The sequence below is a fragment of the Castor canadensis genome, chromosome 5 (genome assembly GCF_047511655.1).
Source record: "Castor canadensis chromosome 5, mCasCan1.hap1v2, whole genome shotgun sequence".
NCBI lineage: Eukaryota > Metazoa > Chordata > Mammalia > Rodentia > Castoridae > Castor > Castor canadensis.
The window spans coordinates 74706181-74730097 of NC_133390.1; the positions used below are offsets into that span (position 1 = coordinate 74706181).

The following is a 23917-nucleotide window of genomic DNA, read 5'->3' on the forward strand; positions in this document are numbered from 1 at the left end:
CTGTGTTGTTCTGAGGCAGAGCCGTGGCCTTAGGCAGATAGGCCTTCGAGCACCAAAGAAAACAAAGTGAATCGGCAGCAGTTTCTATAGAATCCAAGCCTCTGCATGTGAAGGGTTATTTGGCTTTATTGAAAAAAAACAAAAAAAAACCCCAACATCTTTAATTAGCACTAACACAGCAGAGGACCCTGACAATCAGACGTCATTTACACAGCACTCACGCAAGTCACACCTTCAATGTCACACAGCACAGGTGTCAGTCACACCCTGGGCAGTACACGGAGATACACTTCTCACTGCACAAAACTCACTTTAAAAAAACTCAAACTATCATCGGGTCAGAGAAGAATGGTTGGCTGTGTCCAGTGAAGACAGAACAAAGCTTGACAGAACAAAGGCTTAACTCCTGCTGGCCCCTCTCAGGGGTGAGAGCTGCCTCAGCATGGTGACCAGCACTCTTCAGGACGGTGTGGCTATGGCCAGGATGCTGTCAGGGCCTCCTGTGCTGCTAAGAGATGGACGGGATCCTGCCCAACACCCACAGGTGGGGATGCGCCACCGGGAGCCTGGCCTGTCATCAGAGTCCTGGAGGCCCCCGCAGACCAGGCTGCAAATAGCTCCAGGCCCATGTGACTTCCAGTCTGCTGAGGAGGGCTGCTTGCTCCTGTTCCTTCTCTCTCTTTTTTTTTTTAAAGGAAGCAAAATTTGGAATAAGAGTTGGCAGTTAGGGGAAAACTTTTTCTGGATCTTCAGAGAACTATGACAAAATGGAGTGGTGAGAGGGTCCTCTCCAGGCTTTCTACTGACTGTTACAGGGGGCAGGAAGGAAGCAGGGACCCTTCCTTTAGAGGTGGGCTCTGGGCCCAGTAGGTGCAAGGTTAGTGGAGGAGATGGGGCTCACCCCAGCACCCTGGCCTGTGGCATGTCCTTGTGACCAGTTCTTCAGAGGGCTTCATGCTGCCCGAGGCCTGGGTCACCTCCTGCTCCTTCCTTGTCACTAGGGAACCAACCGCACTGACAGAGGTCCAGGAGTAGGGTGGGGGGGCGGCAGGTAATCTGACACTGAGCCCAGAGGAGGAAACTTGGGAGTGGACTCCGATGGCCAGCTTCACTGGGACAGAGCTGCTACAACGAATTCACCCCAAGGCCAAGCACTTCCTGGTGTTCAGGCAGGATATAGTCTCACACCCTTGGCAAGCCCCCCACCTACCAAGGGGCACTTACTCCTCTTAGGGTCCCTTGAGGATCTTGTCCCCACCCAGAGCTCTAGCCTCCCTCCCTTCCCTGGCCTGGCAGAAATCCCTGTTCAATGGGCTGGACCACTTGGAGCCACAGAAAACAAGGACGAAGGGCTGAGATACTCCCAGCCCTGCCTCCTGGAAGGCCTGAGCCTCAGCTGTAGATGTCTTGGTAGATACAGTGTCCTCAGGAGGGAGGTGGGGTGCGGGGGAGACCAAGTGGGATACTCTCACACCTCCCCAGGCCTGGAACGCACACAGGCCCGAGTGGGAAGCCAGGCCCAGTTGTTTCCTTGGTAACAGGCCTCTTCCTCCAGCCAGCCTGGGGAGGCTCCAGGTGGGAGGCTGCAGGTTCTGGGAAGCACTGCAAGCCTGGGCGGTGTGACTGGGATATGTGCCAGCCGCCTCAGGTATTCAAAGCCAGGTGGCCTGGGGGTGGCAGCTTGCTCAGGTGGGGGGACTTTGCCTTAGCATTTGTCTTGGTTCCAGAAACTTCTCTTCAGGTCAGAATCGTGCATCGAGGAGCTGTGTGTGTGTGTGTGTTCACATTTGCTCCACCATAGTCTGTTTCTGTAGCAGTGTCCCAAGGGGACAGCCTCATCTGGGGATTCTGAGTAGTCCATTCCGAGGAGTTGAGCTGGGAAGCCCCTTTCAGAGGCTATGCAGGAGGAGGCTGGCAGCCAGAGGCAGCAGGAGCAATGGCAGCAGGGTGGCCTGGGGGGCTGGGGGAGACATAGGCAGTTAGAGCTGGAAGCCCCCAGCCATGGTGGCTGAGCACAGGATTCAGGATACCTATTTCTGTGCACTCAGCTGGCTCCAGCCTCCTTCCAGTCTCCCTCTTCCTACCTCATTACACTGTTCCCTTCCCCTGGTTGCTTTACATATTCATTCCTTTCCAAGTTATGCCACATGAATATTTATGGAATTACCTCAAGTCTTCTGTGGACTATCATTTTCAGCATTTATGTTCATTATTCAGATCTATTTGGGTGACAAGGCCAGTGTGCCTGCCAGAATTATCTGCAGCCTCCCTGTTTGGATGATTTGTGAAGTGGGGACCTCTACTCTGTGTCACCTAGGCCTAGAGAACCCCGCAGCTCCCTTAAAGTTTTAGGTGAAAAGGTCTGAGTGATGTCAGAGGGGTGTGGCAGGGCCCATCACGGGGACTGTCACAGCTGTCTGCCCAGCAGGCTGGGGCCCTACCTGTTCCCGAGCACTGTTGAGACAGCATTCCCTCCAGAGCTGCCACATAGTCAGGCCCCAGCCAGTCGAGGTATGTGGTTTTCTCCCCGACAGGTACCACCCGGACAGTAGCATCCTTGAAAAGCAGGTCTTGGCTGTGGTATTTGGAGGAGTCGAACATTTTGAACCCGTTCTGATTGTGGTCATCTCCAAACACGTCCTGGAAGCAGCAAAAACAACCACCACTTTTCATCAGGGCCCCAAAGAGCAAGGAACTTCAGGGGACTATGACCCTTATGTGAGGTCAACTGATTGGCTGCTTACTAGCCTCTGTCATGCAAAAAGTTTGGGGGAAGATATGTCCAGAGACACTGCCCTAACATAGGCAGAAATGTCTTACCAAATAAGTGCCTGGATGCAGAACTGAAGCATGAGACTTTCGGGAAGAAGGACCCAGAATCAAGTGATGGTGTGGTGCCATCACTGAGTGCTTTGCTAGCCCTGCTCAGCATTCCTCAATCTTTTTTTAATTTTTGTTGTACTGAGGTTTGAACTCAGGGCCTCAAGCTTGCTAGGCGGGTGCTCTACCACTTGAGCCACTGTGCCAGCCTGGTTTTGTGTTGGGTTTTTTCGAGAAGGGTCTCATGAACTATTTGCCCTGGCTGGTCTCTGAGTTGAGACCCTCCTGATCTCTGCCTCTCAAATAACTAAGATTACACTTGAGACATCTTTTCTACAACTTTCTCCATCTATCTTGTGGGCATCCTTTCCCAGAGAACCAAAACAATCTTAACGAGAGAGCCTTTTGTTCTGTGACCAGTAATAAGAAAGTAATGCGGGAGCTGAGGATGACCTCATTAAGCCCCACGGGGTCCCAGAGATGTCACTGCTACTCACTTCCCTATGGGGAGTCCTTGGATTGGATGTGCTATGAACAGCTCAAAAGAGCTAGCAAAAAATCTAGAAGTAGTACGAGAAGCCATACATATACATACAGAACATCTGGAGCCACACCTGCCCACTGGCTGGCAAGTAAGAATCAAGAGGGAAGGAGAAGTGGCTGCCCACTGGAGGGGCTCATTGATGTCTTACAGACCTGATAAGATCTGTGAGTCTTCTCTCCAGAGAAATGCACACCCATGCAGGACTACTTCAGGGGGATTGGGGGACCCTTGGGGAAGCCCACTGGCCTGGGAAGGAGCTCCTGGGACAGGACTCCATGGGGAAGATGAGCAGAGTACAAATAATTTCAAAGCTTAGGAACAGGCCTGGAGAGCCCATGGCTCTGCAATTCTGTGGTGCTGGTGGGGCAATTTCAGCCTAAATCAATGGAGGGGGAGGAAGGTTGGAGGGTTTGAATCCAGGGCTCCTCAGACAGTCTGGGTTGACATTTCTAGCTGTATTTTGGACTTGCTGATGAATTGGATGAAGATGAGTCAGAGAGGACTCCTGAGGAAGTGGAAAGGCTATTGCTGCTACTAACTGAGGGAGCAATGGGAGTGGGGCGGGGGGGGGGGGGCTCAACCTTGGACTTGATCAGTTTGAGACATCTGTTAGGAATATAAACAGAAATGTCAAGTAGGCATGTTAACTACACCATTTGGGGTTGAAGGATGAGATTGCAATCAGGAGTAAAATGCAAACTCAGGAGCCATCTCTATACAGATGGTATTTAATGACATAAGACTGGACAGGAGACATGAAGGTGTAAGTGTACATAGAGAAGAGGGCTTAGGACTGAATCCAGGGGTGTTCCCACATCTACAGGCCAGAGAGATGAGGAGGAACCATCAAAGTATACTGGCAGAGCGGTGGGAGGAGAGCCAGGCCGATGTGGAAACCTGGGAGCCACTGGAGAAAGTCTTCCAGAAGGGATTTGAACTTCAGGAGGAGAGAGCTGTGGCCAGTGGTACAATGAGGACTGAGAATCAGCCACAGAATCTAGCAACATGGGCCACTTGATAAAGCAGTTTCAGGGCCCTGATGGGATAGATTCCATGCTTAAGAGAGAGCAGGAGAGGAATTAATGGCTTCACAGTAGAAACAGTTTCGTTCTAAAAAGGAGTAGGGGAGCGCTTGCCTACTATGTGCAATGTCCTAGGTTTGATTCCCAGCACCAAAAACACCACCATCAAAATGAGTGAGATTCGGGCTACAAGATGTGAGGCCAAGAGGATTAGTTTGCTTCCATTTTTTACAGATGGTGAAATAATAGCACGTGTGTGCCGGTGAGGCTGGTCAGATTGAGAAGGGGTAATGACATCAGGGATGTTGGGTAGAGAGAAAGCCATAGACTTTTCCTCCAGCTTCCTCAGTTTCTCTGGAGGTCTGCTCCAGGGGACTTGGCTCACTGTTGCTACCCTGCCTTCAGGGAGGTAGGCCCTGCACTGGCTCACCTGGGCCTTGTCCAACAGTCCAAACACAGTATAGATGTTGGTGTCTGGCCGCACCATAATGGCGTGGGATGGTATCTGTGCCAGGTTGCAGGCTTTGAACTGGTTCACCTCAGCCCGTGCCCCATTGGGGCAAAGCAGCTCGTAGTTCTTCCACTTGAGGCCTGCAGCCCAGGGCTCAGGGTTGTGGCCTGAGGGGACAATGAGAGAATGATCCCAGCCCTTCACTGGGAGGAGGTAGCAGAATCTGAGCAGGTCCCTGGTCCTTTCCGTCCTCCCAGTGATCTGCTCTGTTACCAGGGCCTCAGAACCCCGCAGGAGCTTCCATTGGTGGGGAGCAGGGGTGACCTAATATATGACTGGCACTTTGCAGCCCCTGCCTGACCCTCACAGCGGTAACACAGGAGGTGTTATCCCATTTTACAGGTAAGAAATCAAGGCTCTTCATCACTCCCAGGCAAGGGATCCCAGCTGTGTTACACCTTTGGGACTGGGTGAGGGGTGACTCCTAAAGACTCAAGTTCTCTTTGCAAGCATGGGCCCTTGCTTGCCAAGAATTGCATTTGCCAGGCCTTGGGCAGGGCCAGGAACCTGCGTTTGAGACCAGCACCCTATTGGTGCTGAAGCAAGCTAGAGCTCCCTGAGAAAGTGCTACCCTCAGGAGTCGCATTGTTTCTGTGTCTTCTGGGATTCACTCAGTATCCACCTTCCTTCTGTCTCCAGAAGGAACAGCAGCTGGGTTCCATGGAGTGGAGTAAAGATAAAATGGAAAGGGGCTTCCTGGGAGGTGCCTCACTGCAAGCGAATCTCCCAAGGAACCCTGCAGCCCTCCTCCAAGCCCCATCTCGGGAGCAGGGACTGCCAGCACTCCTGAGGGAACACAGCCCCTCCTGGGGAGGGGGGCCTGAGTGTACTGGATGGAGGTGGGGCAGGGGAGATGGGCTGTGGTAACAGGCTGGGTTGGGGGTCTGGCGCTCTGTCCAGTCCTGTTGGGGCAGAGCCCCCCATCCCAGTGACCCCCACAGTACTACTGACGGGATCTGCATTTTGAAACACTTATGTGTTTTTCCCTCCGTGTATTGCTTCTCCTTCTGGACCCCAGCTGTGCTTTGCTGGGCTGCATCTCTAGGAAGAGATGTGTTAGGACAGGGTATGACAGAGCCTCTGGTGTTTGGGGTTTCGAAGCCTGGGGCATAGGAGGGTAGGCAGAAAGTACAGCACTAGATGTTGGGGGAAACGGCCCCTGGGCTTCAGCACAGATATGAGCTCTCTGCCTGAGTGGAGGTCACACAAGCTAAGAGGACCTTGTACCCCTAGATGGCCTCAGGTATAGCTTTAGGGGTTCCTGGGGCAGAGTGTCTGGGCTCTTTTTCCCAAGTGGAGCCTGGGAAGGTGACTTTGGGGAGCCTGGGGTGGGCCCTACCTTGGTGTGGCTTGGGGGTCACAGAGTGATCTCCCTGCAGGGGGCACTGACCTGCTAAGGACCAAAGACCTGAAGTCGGTGTGAAATGCAGACTGTGGAGAGGCTCTGTCCTCGTCCACCCCTCAGCACTACAAGAACATCTCAGGAGGGACCGCCACATCAATGGTGAGGGACCGCCTCAAACTCAGACACTCCAGACTGGGTGTCTGGATTGTGTTGGGGACAGGAACCCTGCCTCTTCCCCTAACCTGTCCTTGCTCTGGCCCAAGCCCTGCTCACGTACCGTTTGTGTTGTCAAAGACAGTTGTGTGCTTGACAAAGGCAACGTCCCCTGCATTCTCCACCAGGCACCTGCCGCACAAGAGAGCAGAATAGGCGTCAGAAGGAAGGTCCCACCTCTGTGCCCACCCAGACCATCCCCCAGTTGCTGCCAAGTACCTGAAGGCTCCGCTGTAGCCATAGTACCTCTCCTGGCTGTTGCCCACACACCGGTTGCGGCCCTGCTCGTCCCCCACGCAGAGCGCACACAGTGAGGAAGGGTAGTTCTTGGGGTTGTTCACGGGCACACAGCTGGCATTGAAGAACTCGCTCACAGCTGGGGTGGAGGCAAGGGGCCGTGAGGGGCAGAGAGACAGCCTCCACCCCGCTCTGACCACCAGTCCTGGCTTGCACTCCCTAGGGGACAGGGAACTCACTGCCTATGAACTATTCTGTCCCTGTCTGAGCAACTGCCCAGCTGTCTGGATAGGCGGCTGACCAACCCCAGTGCCCTCTCTGTGCCTCCATGAGGGTCAAGAAGATGAGTTTATGTTCTCTGAGTTATCAGCCAGGGCAGAGGTGTGTGGCCAGTCAGCGGCTCAAGCACCTCTCCAGCTTCTGGCCACAACCTCGCACCACAGATGCTGTATGAGTTAACACACGATGGAGAGCTTCACCTGTGGCTGATGGGGTTGCTTGGCAAATGTTTCTCCTTCTGTCCCCATCTTAGCACATCCTGGGCACTTTCCAACATGGTCCCCAAATGCCCAGGGTATGCTGGGAGAGGGGACATGACTGGATGGTGACAAAGTCAGGCCCAGGCCCATGTGTGCACCCTTCCCGTGCCTATTGGCTGCTTGTATTGAGAGTCAGTGGTGTAGGGGCCCCAGCTCCCTCCATGGAACCACCAGAGACACCCAGTCTCCCAGCCTTCCCAGCGCCAAGCCATGACAAGGAGGAAGAAGAGACCTTAGGGCTGCCTTCAAGTGGACCCTGACCACACACGGTGCTGGTGGCCTCTCCATCCACTTCCAAAGAACAACTCTGTGGCTGTGGCCCTCAGAGGGTGGTACCTGTGAGGACGTCGCAGTGTTGGGGCCGGATGAAGCCCCTCCGGATGAGGGCGCCCACGGGCACGTCCCAGCCTGTGGGGTTGCCAAAGCCCGGGTGGCAGGAGCGCTTCCCACGCAGCTCATCCAAGGTGAAAGCATGGGAGCTATCCCGCCTCACCACAGCCACCACAAAGTACGAATTGCTCTTGTCCTCCTCTGGGAAGGAGAAGGACATCATGCAAGGGATCCTCACCCCAGCTAGGACCAATCCCAATCCCCAGGGGGATCTTCCCACTACTAATCCCCTCAGGGAACAAGTCCAGCGCCCCACTGCTGACAGGCATCCTGTGTGGCTCTACGTTTCAACCTTGACCCCGGCCACACCTTAACAGCCCTTATTCAAAGGGCTTCTGTCCTTTCATTCTCACACCCACATGGCATTTTTCTCACTTCCTGGGAGAAAATTGGAGGCCCAGCAGAAGCATTTGCCCTGAGCAGAGATTCCTTGTGGAAGGGACCCAAAGTCCCAAAGTTAAAACTAATAGAACTCAGAGTACAGAGGCCAAAGCCAAGCCCAGGCCACCAAGGTGGGACTGAGCTGATGAGGGGAGGGCTGCATAGTTAGGGCAGGGAGAGGCCAATGGCACCCAAGAATTCAAAGTTGCAAACTATCTGGTGGACTGTGATGGCCGGTGTTGCCACCTAAGAATGGTTTTTATATTTATATTTATATTTATTAATGGAATCTTCTTTTTTTTTCGGTATTGGGGTTTGAACCCAGGGCCTCATGCTTGCTAGGTAGGTGCTCTAGTGGCTGGTGAGCCACTCCACCAGCCTGGTTTTTGTGTTAGATATTTTCAAGATAGGGTCTCGAACTATTTGGCCGAGCTATTTGCTTTGCACTGAGATCCTCCTGATCTCTGTCTCCTGAGTAGCTAGGATTACAGACGTGAGCCACCAGCACCTGGATCTGGGGAATTCAGGGACTCTAGGCAGGCGCACTACCACCGGAGCCATGCCCACAGCCCTTTTTGCATTGGTTGTTTTTGAGATAGGTTCTGGCCTGAACCAAGATCCTCCTATTTGTGCTTCCTGTCACAGCTGGGATGACAAGTGCATACCACCATGCTAGTCATTGGTAGAAATGGGGTCTTGAGAACTTTTTGCTCTGGCTCATCTTGAACCGTAATCCTCTTGCTCTCTACTTCCCAAGTAGCTGGGATTACAGACTTAAGCTACTGTACCTCACTATTAACAGGAAATTTTAAAAGAAGAATGTGTAACAGAGTCTGTCTGGTCTACAAAGCTCAAAGCATTAACCCTCTGACCTTGCAGGAAGTTTGTTGACACCTTAGAGATGCTCATTGCATAGATGGGGAAACTGAGGCCTTGGACTGGAGGGGCTTGCCTGGTGACAGAGGCTGACAGAAGGTCCAGGGAGAGAGGTGCAGAGTGAGATCTAGAGCTTGTGGGCATGGCTGAGAGGAAGTTTTCATATTTATAAAGACATCAACCACTGCCTGGTGGTGCTGTACAGCTGGTACTGTACTCACCTGCATAGAGCTCCCCAGCTGCTGGGACCAGGCCATACATCTTCCCTGCTGTGTAAATGTCCTCACCCCTCAGGGTCACTGCGTCGATGTGCCCAGCCTGCAGAGAGCAGAGAGCAATTGAGCTGGGGTGGACCCAGGAAAGTCAGCTCTGGATGTTAGGATCTCCAGAGGCGGCAGGGCCTTGGCCCCTGGGGGTTTGTGGCCTCAGACTCCCTTCTCCTGGGAACTTGGATTGGGAAAACGCCATCCTGCTTATCTGCCCCTTCCCCTGCTCGTGAACACTCCTGGCCAAGAGTGTGCTGGGAGGGCCCGAGGGCTGGGAGCAGCCAATACAGCCTCCCTGCTTGCAGGCATCTGCTTCATTCTTTCAGCTTTGAGTGTCTCCTGTGTGACTCTGCTCTGAGCGAAGCACAGCACTGGTCCTGCCCTCCTGCGTGGCGTGGGGTACCCAGAGATTGCCATCCTCCAGAGGTCTGAGGTCTCTCAGCAGTCGCCAAGCCCCGGCACACTATGTGTGTGCAATTCAAGTGGAAGAGCCAGAGCTTAAAAGGAGAGGACTCCAGGCCACCTGTATCCCACCCTGCTTGTCCATTCTAAAGCCTCTTGACAGGTGACCCTGGACCCTACAAAGGGTTTACATGGTAATAAAGCCAGAGAAGTGTGACAAACCCTAAAGGAAGGGTGTGAGGTTGGAGAGAGAAGGGTCTGGGCACCCAAGGACAGTGTCCTATGCCATTCAGGCCAGAGGAATAAAGTTGTGACACTGGTCAGTCAGTACCACTGATGTTTTGATCCACGGGCTGAGTGGGAGGAGGCTCCTCCTGGAGGTGGCTGAGCCTCCCTCCCACATCTCTCCCTGCTCTGGGGCCCTTGGAGGGAGCCACCAGCCATAGACTAGCCTGCCAGGTGTTGGGAAACAAAGCAACCCCCCTACTGCCACCAGTCGCCCTTTCCTTAGTTCCACTGAGGGACCTCTGCCTTTGTTGCACCCAGTTGGGTTCAGTCCTGCACACACAGACTTCTGTCAGCCCCTGGACAAAGCAGCAACTTGCCCACCTGAGCTGGTGGTCTTGGGTAAGTTCCTTACTCAGCCTCTGTCAGCCCTAGTGTCCAGGTCTGCAAGTGGGGCCAGTACAGGGTTGTCTCAGGATTAAGTGAGATAATCCACACAGTCTCACAGTGCTGGCACACAGGAAGCATGGGCTCATGGGATAGAGATGAGCCCAGTCACCCCTTTCATTCTTGTCCAGGCTCCTCTTCTTGGCCTTGTAGCCAACATGGCTTTCTGGCCGCGGCAGGAAGGGCACTTCTGAGGGACTGTGGCCTGTGCTTGGGGACTACCCCGACCTACCTGCCCTTAAAACAGGACTAGGGGTAGAGGCATTCATAGGCCTGAGGTTGGCCACCCCTGTGAGCATAGTAGGACCCTCCTCAGCTGTAGTACTCTGGGGACCCTCTGTCTTCTAGCTTCAGTGACCAATCAGAGAAGCCAAGAGGAAAAGGCTGGATAGGGCCCCAGCAAGGGCTGTGTATTTTGCTGTGGATGGTGAGTGCATAAGTGGGTGTCAGGCCAGCTGGACAGGCCAAATACAGAAGGAAAAATCATATTGCTTGCGCTCACATCCCTTCCTATGCAAGGTGTATAGTTTCTACCTCATTCTACCTGAAAGAAGTGTGTGCACTAGATCGTAACCCATCTGAAATGTATTTCTGAGGGTGGAAATGTCAGGCAAACGATGCAGCCTGCCCCATGGTGCACAGGGAAACACTCAGAAAGGGGAGGGGGCTTGCCACAACATAGCTCCATTCCCCACCCACCTCCGTCCTTCCTCCTGCCCTTCTTCTCTGTGGTTTGTTACAGGGGATGGCTCTGTCCCTGACAGCACAGGGATGGGTAGCAAGGTCCATCACAGGCCCCACCCGCCACTGCCTACCCCCTGACTCACCTGGATCTGCTCCATGCAGTGCTGGGGGGACTCGGCTGACACACACTGGATTTCTGGCTTGAGCCTCTGACGACTGAAGGCCACAGCCATGTCTCCACACTTCTGGATCTCTGGTGTGGACAGCACGCACCAGTGCAGGTAGTGGGGAAGACCTATGTAGGGTGCACGTGGGAACTGGGGTACTTCAGCAGGGAGAGCTTAGAGTCAGACACACTCAGGGAAATTCTGGTTTTCTCTTGTTAGCCGTGTAGTCAGGATCTGTTATTTAAACATCTGATTCTACCTCCCCTTATAGAAATGGTCCCTTCTTTCCAGGGGCCGCGAGAGGCTTGAAGCAGACAATGGTTGCTGTGTGGCCAACCCGGTGTTTGGTATACTACTTCGCAGGCGGAAGGTGGAGGGTGTGTGGGATTAAGGGTCTGGAGGCTTACAGACTACTGTAGCAGTCTAGGCAAGAGGCAATGCACCAGGCAGGACATAGCCGGGGGCAGAGAAAGGGGAGACGAGTGAGAGACTGGGGAGGGAGAATTGATGGGATCCGATGGTCCTCACAGGCCCTGATGATCTGGATCCCACCCTGGAGCAGAAGGGGTTGCCAGGGTACAGCAGACCACACAACTGTGAGATCTTCCTCCCGGACCCCAGCAGCTAAGAAGTGGAAGCGAGGTTCCCATGGAAGCCACGAGGCACAAGACAGACCCCCAGAGTGAGTGTCCACCCTGGAAAGCCCTGCCATGATGCAGTCAGGCAGGGCCAGAGCTGGCAGAGGCAGGGACAGGGGACTTACGGTTGGGGTCACAGAGCAGACCCTTCATGGCGTGCAGGTACTCGTGGCCCAGCCAGGCCTCATAGGTCTGCGTGGCGATGGGCACGAGCTCTGACGTGGAGTCCTTGAACAGCAGGTTCTTCTGGCCATAGGCCTCAGAGCTGAACATCTGGAAACTGCTGCCCTCATGGTTGAACAGACGCTGTGTGCCAAGGGAGGGCGTGGTGGTGAGGGTGCTACCCAGACAGATCCTTCCCTTCAGTGCAGCTGCCACTGTCTCCTTCCTGTGACCTTGGCCCCAGTTCATTTGCCTGTCACAGTCCACTGTCTGGACATAGGACTTGTGGCCCAGGTTGAGACAGTACTGAGCACAAGCAATGGCCAGGCAGTGGCTGTGTGGACGGGACAAAGCTGGATGCAACCTCAGCAGGCAGGAACATGTAGCTGTCATTGCAGCAGTTTCAGCGAGGCAGTCTTCACCACAGCTAGTTACTGGCACACTTGAAATGTATCGGACTTACTGTTTTGTTTCTTGCTCATAGGTTCTAGTTTGTCTTCAGAGGCACAAGGAAGGGGGCCTGAGTCTCTCTGTCCCTGCCAGCTTGTCCGTCCTTCACACAGGCTTGCCCGACTGCCCCAGCTAGGTCTGTCCAGGGCCAGGTCCTCCCCACCTGGTCTCTGGCCCTTCCCTCCTGGTGTTAACCCTGGGTGCCCACACTGTGAGCGATATGGAGGCCCAGGGCTGCCTGGGACACTTTGAGGGGTGAGGCATCGCATCTCACCTGGCCTTCATTGAGCAGCCTGAACATAAGGCTCCCGTCCATGTCAGCCCGGACCATCACAGCATGGGCGGGCACGCGGGCCAAGTGACATTGCCTCCACTCAGTGACATCAGCTCGGCTGCCATCCCTGCATAGCAGCTGGAAGTCCTGTGACAACAGTGCCTTGCCCCAGGAGGGCAGGGTTTTCCCTGGAAGATAGGGAGGCCAGCGTGGCAGCTCCTGACCTGAGAAAGGGTGGGAGGGCGGCCGGCGAGGCTGGGTGTTGTGGGGGTGGCAAACCTATGCTCTTAGCGAAGCAGAGCTTGGCAGCCAGACCTGTAAGTCCCTGGGGGCCACACGCGCTGTGCCTATTCATATTTTATACCTCCTACCAATTTCTATTAGCAAAGTGGATTTGAGGAGCATTAACAATAATACAAACCCAGGTAGAGCTAAAAACAGTAAGAAAATGTGGGAAGTTTAGGAGGAGGGAGATAAACATACCAAGAGGGCAGAGGGTAGGGGTCAGGGGTCAGGGTCAGGGGGCATGGTGCAAACACACGCTGACAGAATCTACCCAGAACTGTAGCCCAGGCAGCAAAGGGGAACTCCCCAAAGATTCTAGTACTATTTGGACTACTTGAGAGGCAAAACTCATAGAGCCACCCTTTTAAAAAGAGTAAACTTTGCTGCATACAATTTATACCTCATTCACTGCCTCCCCCAGCCCCTCACACACTGTGGACTGAACTCAGGGCCTTGTGATTGGTGGGCAAGTGCTTTACACTTCAATTTTTTTAAAAAAAGAAATGATCTTCAGGCAGATGTAAATTAAGGGACATTCTATCAAATAACTGACCTGACACTTCAAAAATGTCAGTGTCATAAAAACAAAGACTGGGAAACTGTTCCAGGATAAAGGAAAGTAAAGAGATCTAACATCTAAACACTACGTGTGATCATAGACTAGGTCCTGGGCCTGAAATTAGAACTGCTAGAAGGACAGAATTGGGACATTTAGTGAATCTGAAATAAAGACTGCAGATTATCTCATAGAACTGTGTCAACACTACACTTCCTAAACTTGATCACTGTGGCTGGGAACATATCTTCTTGTTCTTAGGAGATATGTGCTAAAACATCCATGGGGTACGACACAGACAAATGTACCCTCACCCACAAATCAAATGTGACCAAATGCTAGAAGCTGGAATCTGGGTAAAGAGTAGACGGGAGTTCTTTGAATTACTCTTGCAACTTTTCTAGTACCCAATTATTTCAAAATTAAAGAAAATTTAAATGACAATTATATAATGGATCAACGCATAGTGCTAACCTATCTTCAGCAGGGCCTTGTCAGGGGAGAAGAGAAGTCTGCTTCAGGTAACAGGAGAAAAATTCCAGGGAGGGTCAGTAGGTGAGATCTAGCACAAGGTTTGTAAACTTAAAAAACAAGCAAACAAAACAGATGCCAATCTTCTTCTAGTGAAAACAAAAGAATCCGAACCAGAATCAGAACAGAGGCTTGCTGCCCAGGGATCCTTTCTGCACGGAAGTCACTAGAATGCTGTTAGGGACGCTCACCTCTTCCTTTTCTCAGACAGGAGCACTAAGGTTGAGAGACTGTGCGACTTGTCCAAGTTCACCCACAGACTCAGTGTGGCACTGAACTGCAGTACCTGCTGCTATCCAGGGCCTACTCCAGGCAGCTGTGCAAGTCCCCCACTCACCATCTGTGTTCTCCAGCACTGTGCTGTGTTTCACAAAGGCCACATCACCTGCTTCTTCTGCCAGACACCTATGGAGGAGAACCCATGAGCAGGGGTGGGGCAAGCCTTGCTCCTGCCTCTCAGTCCTGCCTATCTCCCACCCCTGAAGTCCAGCCTGGGCTGCAGGGAGTGACCATGGGGGTCACACACATCACAGTCCTGCAGTTCTGGTTTAGCTCCCTGACTTGTTGGCCACATGGCTCTGCTAAGTTGTGGGTCTGTCCTAGTCTGTCATCTGCCAAGTGCAATGAGAAGGCAGTTGTCATGGGCCGCTGTGGGGAGGAGTGGAAGGAACCTTGAGTTTCCTGTACTCTCTATGTGTCCCTGCCCATGGTGTGGGTCAGGTCAGAACTGCTGGGCCCCCATAGTCAGACAACAAGCCGTACAGGCCTGAATGAGTTTGGTTATACTAGGAGAGTGCTGAGGGCTCTGCACTCCCAGTGGAGATGCTAAAGACTGTGTTCTGGGGAAGTGCAGGTCCCATCCCGGTTCCAGATCACCAGCTTTTAGGCTCTTTGGGACCCATGAGGGGCTGATCCAAAGAGCCAGCCTGAACCAGCCACAGAGACTGCCGGTGCAAGTGTCCAGTCACACTCCCCCATCTGCCCTCACTGCTGGTCAGACACCAGGATGGGACCTGGGATGTCCAAAGGGCTGTGTTTTCCATTTCCTTCTCTAAGTACACCAAACATGCTGGCTTTGTGAGCAAACCCAGCCCGGCACATTCCGGTTAGGTGTTTATAAACTCGCCCAGTGCTGCTCTGCACAAAGGGGCTTTGATACCACTCGGCCCACGCTGTCACAAACCTGCCTCCCCTGTGGGCCTCTGAGTTGTCCCCTCCACCCACAGCCCCACCCAGGCTCCTCACCGGAAGGCCCCGCTGTAGTCATAGTACCGCTCCAAGGGGCTCTTGTCACACACCCCCTGCCCAGAGGTGTCACCCCGGCACAGGCGACACAGGGACTCTGAGTAACTGGTCTCTCCTGCCCCCGGCACACAGCTGCCCCCAAAGTAGTCACTGACAGCTGTGGGAAGAAGCAGAGAGGTCACTTAGCTGACCTGACCTGACCCCGGCTGAGTCAGGCAGGGCCTGGGCTCCACAGGGACCAGTCTGGATGCCTCTGGGAATGGTCCACCTTCCAGCTTCAATCTGAGAAATACTGTGGAACTGGATCTCATGAATGATTCCCAAACTGAGCCCACAAAAGTGGCAATGTGCATTTGTTGTCATTTAACATAACATGTCCTCACAAATGTCCACCCAGGACAAGGGCATGTCACCTGGACACTGTTCTCACAGTAGGGGTCATTTTCAATCAATGGGCATCCTCAATGGCTAAGGCACTTCTCAAAACAGGGGGAGGCCATGGGAGAAGGAGCCCGGTGGGTGAAGAGGAGCTGACCTGCCCACCAGCACCGAGCCCACGTGCCCCCTTCACTGTACTTGTCCTGTGCAGGAGAGAGGATGCTCTCTCCTGCCCTGAGCCACCCAAGCCATGTTCATCGCCCAGCTACGAGGAGCCCCGTCTTGGTCTCCTGTCTGTGTGCTTCCAGGGAGGCTGATATTTTATAAATATGCCACGTGACTGATAAGCTACCCACTCCTGGCCACCACCTGAGAGGCCATGGCTCCCAGGCCCACTCTGTAAGTAACACCAGCACAGAGTTTCTGATCTGGAAAGCTAAGGACGCACTTCCATACAGAGACCCCCACTGGGCTACCAGGAGCTTTTCCTCGGTGATTCAATGCCTTCCATTGTGGGTCGCACCCTGTGCCCGGCTGTGTCACATGGGGCATGATGACAGATGAGCAGAGTCATGCCCAGTAGCAGCCATCCAGCCAGAAACTCCAATGGGGCTTTGCTGTACCTCAAGGGGGAGTGGGGCACAGGATGAAGGTGGGGCCTGATGGGACTCCCCCAGGGAGTAGAGGAAAGTGGGGGAGCAGAGATCCCATGCCAGCCCTAAGTCCTCACCTTTGAGCACGTCACAGCCCATCACCGAGAGACGACCACTCTCCACCAGGTAGCCCACAGGAACATTCCAGCCCACTGTCCGGTTGACGCCTGTGTGGCAAGACTTCACACCTTTCAGGGTGTTGATGGTCACACTGGAGTTCCTTCTCACCACAGCCACAGCATAATAGGAAGTCCCCACCTCTAGGGGGGAGAGGTGAGGCGTGAGGGTGGCTGCAAAGCCACCTGGCCCAGGCAGGGTGTGGGACAGGGTGTGCGTGCAGTGCACACGTGTGCCTGTATGTACATGTGGCATACGCGTGGATGTCTGTGTGCATGGCGTCTGTTGCTGAGAGAGGAAAAAGGTGCAATCCACATCTTATCACGAGATCCGGCCCTCCCCGGCCTCATAAAGCAGATAGCACCCTGAGAGAGTGATCCATGTCCCCCTTTCCTTCACAGCCAGCTGGCTCAGAGCACTTGTGCTTGCCATGGGAGCTGTGCAGCCACAAAGCAGAAGCATCCTGAAGTCTTTGCTTTCCAAAAGCCTAGGCCCTGAGGAGAACCGGGAGGGTGGGAGGGAAGAGCACCATGGCTGTGGAGAGAAGATGGTGGGGGCAGGGGTTAGGGAGGGAGCAGGGGCTACCCTGCAGCTGCAAAAGCCATGTCCAGGTGTTGAGGACTCAGGGGTAGAGAGAGACAGAGAAGCAACCAGTGATGTGGTTCCAGGTCACTCAAGACTCTTAATGGCTTCTGGGTGTGGGTGGTGGGGGCAGGGCTTATAGCCCTGCAAAAGATTCCAGAAGGGTCACGTGGCCTCTCTCACATACATTCTCTCTCTCTCCCTCTCTCTCTCTGACTATCTGTGATGGAGGGATGCCCATGATCAGAGTGAGGTTGAGGTTGAGTTCTAGAAAATCAAGTCAATGCTATTCCTCACGCACCTGAGTCTGGCCCCTGCCAACCTCAGCAGCTTCGTCCGGTTCCAGCTCTGACCTCCCCATCCTCTTTCTGGTTTCTAGAACCATCAAGATCTTTCCCACCTGAGATGGTTGTTGTGGCTGGGCTTAGATGACACCTTCCCAGAAACCCTCCAGCCTGTGTAGGTGTCCTCATGCCTGTCTTTGCCACGGTCCTTCCTCTGTTCCGAGCAGCCTCCCGTGGGTAACTATTTTTTCAGGACTTGCATCTGGCCGTTTGAGGCAGAAACAAGGTATCTTTTGCTTACTATTCTGTGCAGAGCTCCTCTGAAGGAAAATGGGGCAACCAGTGAATGCAGTAAGTGTCCAATAGCGGTATTGAGTTCATGGAGAGGCAGAGCTGTGCTGGGACCCATGGGTCTCTGGCCTTTGAGGAGAAGGGCTGCCTGGTCTGCAGGACTGGACTGTGTCCTACCTCGTGGGACAACCACTAATTCAACACATAGTGAGCCAGTGGCTTCTCCAAGCAAGACTCAAAAAGATGAGGACTAGCTCTGCTAGGGGACTGACCAGACTCTTGCAGAGCCTTGGCAGAGGCAAGGGACACAGGACTCAGAGGTCCTTTGCAAGAGTAGGCTGGGCATCAGACAGGTGGAGGTGGTCCAACATGGAGCAGACTTAGCTAGAGGCAGGTCTGGTGTGAGGTGAGTAGCTGGGCAAAGGAGCTCAGCCAGCTGGGATGTATTCCTGGATGTGTTAGACTCTGCGTCCCTGGTCTCCCCCACCCCCACCCCGACACACACCTGTCCCCAGCCTCCACACTGCCTGTGTGCAGGTAAGCCAGACACTACTGACTCTGCTCACCCAGGCAGTTGACCTTTGGCTTCATGTTCAGACTGCATCAGGCTAGGGGCAGCCCCTCATTAAGGGCTCAGTGGGGAAAACTTAGGGTGCAGCTGGGCTCCCCATAAGAACAGACTTGGGCCAGCTCTCTGGGTAACTGGCTCTTCAGCCTCAGAGGGTTCAAGAAAAAACTATGGGGTTCTCAGAGTTTCTCTGCCCAGAACTCCAGGATGCTCTGTGGACAGGGATAGTGACCAGCTCAGGGCTGCAGGGTTGGGAGGCCAGCCAGGCCAGACTGGCAGCTGACTTTTGGGTGGGGTTTTGCTCTCCCCCACCGTAACCAGTACCTTGATCATACACCTCGCCTACCACCGGTTTCAGACCCTGCTCCTTCCCCGCCTCATAAATGGCTCCTCCATCCAGTGTGATGGCGTCAGCCTCCCGGGCCTGGTAAGAAATGTGCTGATCAGCCCATGAGTCCCCTCGATGAGGAGCTGCCCTCTTCGCCTGGCACAGGAACCATGTCCAGGCCTGGGCTGGGCTCCTAAGGGCCAAGGACTAACCGTCTTTACTAAATATACTGGTTAAAACACTAAAATCAAGTAGTGCATGGTGTCGTGAAAAGCGAGTCCCAGCCTCCTGCCCCCATGCTGTGCTGGCTTTCCCTCTAAGAGGGTCTGTGCAGACTGAATCCCACGAAACCCTCTTCAATCTTCCCCCTTTTTCTTTTGAAACACACTTGGCGGTACACTGCCAATGTGTCATAGGGTCTTGGATGGGACTATGGTTCAGTATAAGTGTTTCTTCTCCCACAGTGGAGCCTAACACAAGGCCTTGGCCCACGTGGATCTATGGTTAGATTAGGTCTCAGGAGTCTACAGGGACTGAGCTGCAATGAAGACCCTGAGCCTGTCCCAGAGGTACCTGCCCCTCCGCATCCTGTCCTACTTCTGAAGATGGTCAGTGACCCATCAGCGGTCTCCTGGTACTCGGTCCTGTTTTCCAGCTCCCCACTCACTACGCAGGACACCGTCCCCTCCCCTGCTTTCCCAGAAACCACACAAGCCTCATTCTGGACATCTCATGGCAGAGTGGGTAACCACCACTGGTCACTGAGAGGTCACCCCTCTGGGTAGGTGGGTGGTGTCCCACTCTAGCAGGGGCCTTCTGGAAGGGAAACCCAGCCTCTCAGACCCCTTTCCCCATTGGTGTCCACTTGGACAGTGGTCCTTTCCTGCCTCCCGCCTGGCCTGAGCCTGGCAGGAAACAAACTCGTCCTTGTTGCCGGAAAACTCAGGAGATCCTATCGGCCAGCCCTGGCAGAGGGACGGCAGCCCCTTTCCCAGTGAATGAGGCTGTTGTGTGCCCTTCTGAGTCAGAGCCTTCTTGTCTGGGCCATGATGGGAACAGGGTGGAGGGGAGAGGCTCACCGTGATGAGCTGGACGCAGTGGTCAGCAGAGGTGCCCTGGATGCAGAGGAGGAGGGGCTGGACACCCGCTTCCTGGAGAGCTTTGCTCATGTCACTACACTTCTGCTGCTCGGGGTCTGAGATGGTACACCACCGCACCTCCGTCCCGCTGAGCACTGCGGGAAGGGACAGTGAGGCCCAGCCCATGGCGTCCCATGGAGGGTAGCCCCCACAGTGTGCAGCCTCAGTGCCACACGACAGCCCCGCCTTCCCAAAGGCTACAGCCAGCACACAGGTGGGGCAAAGCTGTGCTCCGGGCCTCTCTGACCAATGACTCTTGGCTGATTCTGTGCCACCCCACTCAGAACCCTGCCCATCACAGAATGTAAGGGTCCCCAAGCTGCCTAGGCCAGTGTCTGGAGGGAAAAGGAGCACTGGCTGGGAGTACTGCAGGCTCTGAGAATTAGCAAATTTCTGCTCCATTCCAGGCCTCGTGAAAGAGGGTCCCTCAGCCCTTCTCCTGATCTGGGGTGAGGTACTGGGACCAGGTGACTGCTCTTGAGAAGCCTTCACCCTGTCTCAGTGGGCACAGTGACAGGTCCCTTGCCAAACAAAGGAAAGTGGCAGGTACAGGGGAGGCTGGGGAGGCAGCAGGTTGAGTTCAAATTCCTGCCCCTCGAGCTGGTGACTTCAGGCAACTTATTTGACTTCTCTGGGCCTGTTTAAATATCTATGAAAGCAGATGAGAAACTCCACCTCTGTGCTGGAGGCAAACTTATCTCCAGCGCCTCACGCAGGTCCCCATGATCTGACCAGGTCAGAGTCCAGCGGGGGCCCAGGGACAGGGATGTCACAGTTGCTCGGATTGATGGCTCTGCAGACCTGAGCTCCTCCGGGGCTCACCCTGGCCCAGCGGGGATTGCGGCGGGCCTGTGAGCCAGGGAGACACCTGGCTTCCGTCCAGCCCCCCACCCCGGCCGCGCCCTCCCTGGCAGCCTGCGCGCCCCATCCCGATCCGCATCGAGCGCCCTGGACGGTCGGCCGCCCGCTCCGCCCCACCTCGCCCCGCAGGGCCCGCACCGCAGAGTGCGTGATGAAGGGTGCACCAGCTGCGAGCGGGGGAGAGGAGACCCAGCCTCCGTCCCCGCTGGGACGCCCGGGACCGGTGACCCGGGCGGTCTCTCTTGCCTGACCCCACGAGGGCTCTGGCGAAATAGAGCTACTCTGCCCCGATACCCTCACCCCACTCCCACGCCGCACAGAAGCGGCACCTCCAGGGACTTCCTCCTGACACCCCAAGGCCCTCTGCAAGCGGCCTCAGCCCGCCTTAAAGAAACATTACGCTTTCAAGGTCAGGCTCAAGGCTGCCTCCTCCAAGAAGCCCTCCGGATGTCCAGTCCATCCGACACTGCTAGTTCCCTTGACCGTCCTCACTCCATCCCGCGCCTTCTTTACTCCTCTTTCCTCGGAGACGCTGGCTAGGGACCCACTCCCAGCCCCGGGGACTCTGCTGGAGGGGATGGGGGGCTGGAAAGCACCAGGACCCCCGCCCTGAGCCCGATCTCACCGCCGGGTGGCCGGGCCTCACCGGTGCGCAGGGACAGGAAGAACCACAGAGCCACGCTCCGGCCCCGCATGGCGCAGTCTCGGTCTGGGGGATCGGTGGGTCTGGGTGCAGGTCACAAAGGGTCAGCGCAGCCGGGCTTGCAACCTCCTGCCTTCCTCGCACTGTCCCGCAGCTACTTAAGCGCGGCCGGCCGGGGCGCGTCTCCGCGGTGTCCACGCCCCAGCGTCCCCCCCACCCCCCACCCCGCGCCCCAGCTCCAGACTGGACACCTGGGCTGACCATCTTGGCCTTGGCTTTCGCTTTGGCGCCCCCTGCTGGAGCCTCGACCGGCCTGGGGCCAGGGCTAAAGCCGCGCACCCGCACAGCTGTCTCCGGGCTCCCTGTCCTCATCGGTCTGCTGGAGGTTCAGACCGTCCTCCCGTCCTCTTGTCCTAGAAAGACCCTAAGTGTCACGTCCTGTGCAGAGGGTAAAAGCTCGGATTTGACAGGAGGTCAGAAGTCCAGAGTCAGCTGGAGAGAAGCTGGACTGCTGCCTAATTTATTCACTGCCTCCCTTCAATGCACAAAGATCTGGGGGCCCATCACCCAGGTGGAGGCGCCCCTGGCTGCGGGAGTGGCCAGGGGTCCTCAAAGTCCAGGCAGGCTCTCAGATTGGGCCTAGAGACGGAGGAGACTTGCGGACCACACAGAGTCGTGGCAAAGCAGGAGCCGGAACCACGTGTCCAACAGAGTTGGCTCAGTCCATCAAGCTTTGCAGGATTTGAAGGATGGGCAGAGGACCAAAGGGGGTTGGGGAGAGGGGGAGAGAGAGAGAGAGAGAGAGAGAGAGAGAGAGAGAGAGAGAGTGAGAGAGCGAGAGCGAAGACGGTGAAGAGGTGAGGGAGGAAAGTGTGGGCCAGTGGTTCTCAAAGTGAGGTCCCCAGGATAGCAGCATTAGCACCACCTGGGAAACGCAAATGCAAATTCTCAGGGTCACCTCTGACCCCCTGGATGAAAATCCCCCGGGGTGGGGCCATCATCTGGGTTTTGATTCTCTGGTGGATAGTGAAGTTTGAGCAGAGCTGCAGTCCCTGTTTATTGTTGGTGTGAGAATGCACTGCGGAACTCGTTCGTGTTCTGCCTCCACTTACGTCACTTTTTGTCATTGTCCTTCATGAGCACGCAGAAAAGGAGGCCCTCTTTGACATGGGATGTGTGTACTAAGAACAGTGAGGGAGGGAGAAGGAAGCCTCTCTGTGAGCCTGCCCTGCACCCTGGGAAGGAAACCCTCCCTCCTCCAGCTGGTGGGTGGCTGGAGCGGGGCTGCGTCTCTGCTTTTGCTTTCACTGACTCACTGCGTGAGTGTGAGCAAGCTCCCCTCTGGGCTTCCATTTCCCCAGGTAGAAAAGGCAGGTCTCTTTCCTCTGGAGCTGTTTGCTCTGGAGAACCTGAGGGGGCATGCGCAGAGGAGGCTGTTTCTCCACCCCCAGCTGCAGCCATAGGGAGGAGGGGCATCTCTCTCTCTAATTTGCACAAAGGTGCTTGTAGACCAGTAGTAGCCCTGCCGGAGGGGCTACCTAAAAAGATGGGGTAAATAGGAGTGTCCTTAGCAGGGCTTATGCTCTTGAGGACCCGTAAGAATGAAAGGCTCATTCTAGCACACTCCAGTATTTCCAGGTCACTGGTGGAATCTGCTGTCGTTTTTCCTTTATTCTTTTCTCTGAACCCTCCTCCCTCTCCCCTTCTCCTCCTCCTCCTTTTTCAGTGTTGGGGCTGGTACCCAGGGCATGCCAGCCAAGTGTTCTACTACTGAGCTACACCCCTAACCCAGATCTGTGTTTATTGTTCCAGGTGACAGTCACAACCTGAGAGCTTGGGTGAACTCTTTCACAATGAGGTTCCTCCCTTATCACTGGGTGCTGAAAACCAGTGAACTTGCTGTCTCTGGGCAGAGCCTTTTCCATCAGGCCAGTCTGCCTGGTCTTAGCATGGACATGACTTTGAATGGACAGGTGTGTGTAGTGGGAACTCTGCCTCGGCCTGGGACTAGATTCTACCCTTTACGGGGTGTCAGAGAATGAGTGGGATGCAATGAGAAGTAGCAAGCTGGCCGTTTAACCCAGAACAGCTTCCTGGAAGGAAGGGCAGCAGCTCTGTGGATGGCTAGGTTTGTGTTCAGGTCTTGCGTTGAGGTGAGAGGTGTAAGGAAATATAGGCCCCAAAGTGACCACGTGGAGAGGAGTGATCTGGCCAAGAGATTCTTTATTGCTGGGTGGGAGAGGGAGAGAGAAGAGAGCCAAGAGAGTGAGGGAGAGTGGGGCAGGGGCTTAAATACCCCTCAGTGGGACTTAGCATGATCTGGTTGGTTAGGATCTTATGGTTCATGCTGATTGGAGGTTGGGGCAGAAGGAGGGTTCAAGCTAGACTTGAGGCAGGACTGTGACCCTGGGAGGCAGGACTGTGACCCTGGAAAACAGGAGCTTAAGGGTGCAGTAAGAACTGAAACCTATCGGCACCATTATTGCCAATAAGAGGGAGAGTGGGAAGACTAAAGGACCTGGTTTCACTAACACTTTGGTGAGATGCTAGGCCTAAACAACTCTACTTTGGAACCCCCAATCCCAGAATATGAAATTCAAAGATTTTTGTTCCTCCACCCTGCCAAAGATGCAGACTTAGCTCTGGAATGATTCAAGGTGCTCATTGGCATGGAGCTTGCTCAGCAAGAACGGTGGAGGATGCCAGAGGAAGGGAGGCACCAAAGGCAGCCTCTGGGGCCTCAGAAAGAGGGGCCTTTGACAGAACACTGAGAACCTGCACTGGAAGGCAGGGGCTAGTGAGGCAAAATGTTGCTGAATGATTCCTTTGTCCAGAATCTTAGCTCAGGTGCTGGCGTATGAGC

The 23917-nt window shown here is 54.7% G+C and overlaps 1 protein-coding gene across 2 annotated transcripts; it reads right to left on the reverse strand.

The window, feature by feature from the left end:
• Positions 1-115: 115 nt before the first annotated feature.
• On the reverse strand, positions 116-21256 carry Meltf (melanotransferrin). Of its 2 annotated transcripts, none has more exons than XM_074073450.1 (16): positions 21058-21256; positions 19491-19645; positions 18408-18507; positions 16319-16501; positions 15211-15367; positions 14303-14370; positions 12594-12781; positions 11833-12013; positions 11046-11197; positions 9100-9196; positions 7568-7762; positions 6675-6831; positions 6520-6587; positions 4817-5004; positions 2442-2640; positions 116-1960 (listed from the first exon to the last, which is right to left on the reverse strand). In XM_074073450.1, the coding sequence occupies exons 1-16, from the start codon at positions 21104-21106 to the stop codon at positions 1890-1892; spliced, it is 2208 nt and encodes a 735-aa protein (XP_073929551.1). In that variant the 5' UTR covers positions 21107-21256; the 3' UTR covers positions 116-1889. The 2 variants fall into 2 exon arrangements, with proteins under 2 accessions (XP_073929551.1, XP_073929550.1); XM_074073449.1 differs by having other exon boundaries at positions 21037-21256.
• Between the last annotated feature and the right edge of the window lie 2661 nt (positions 21257-23917).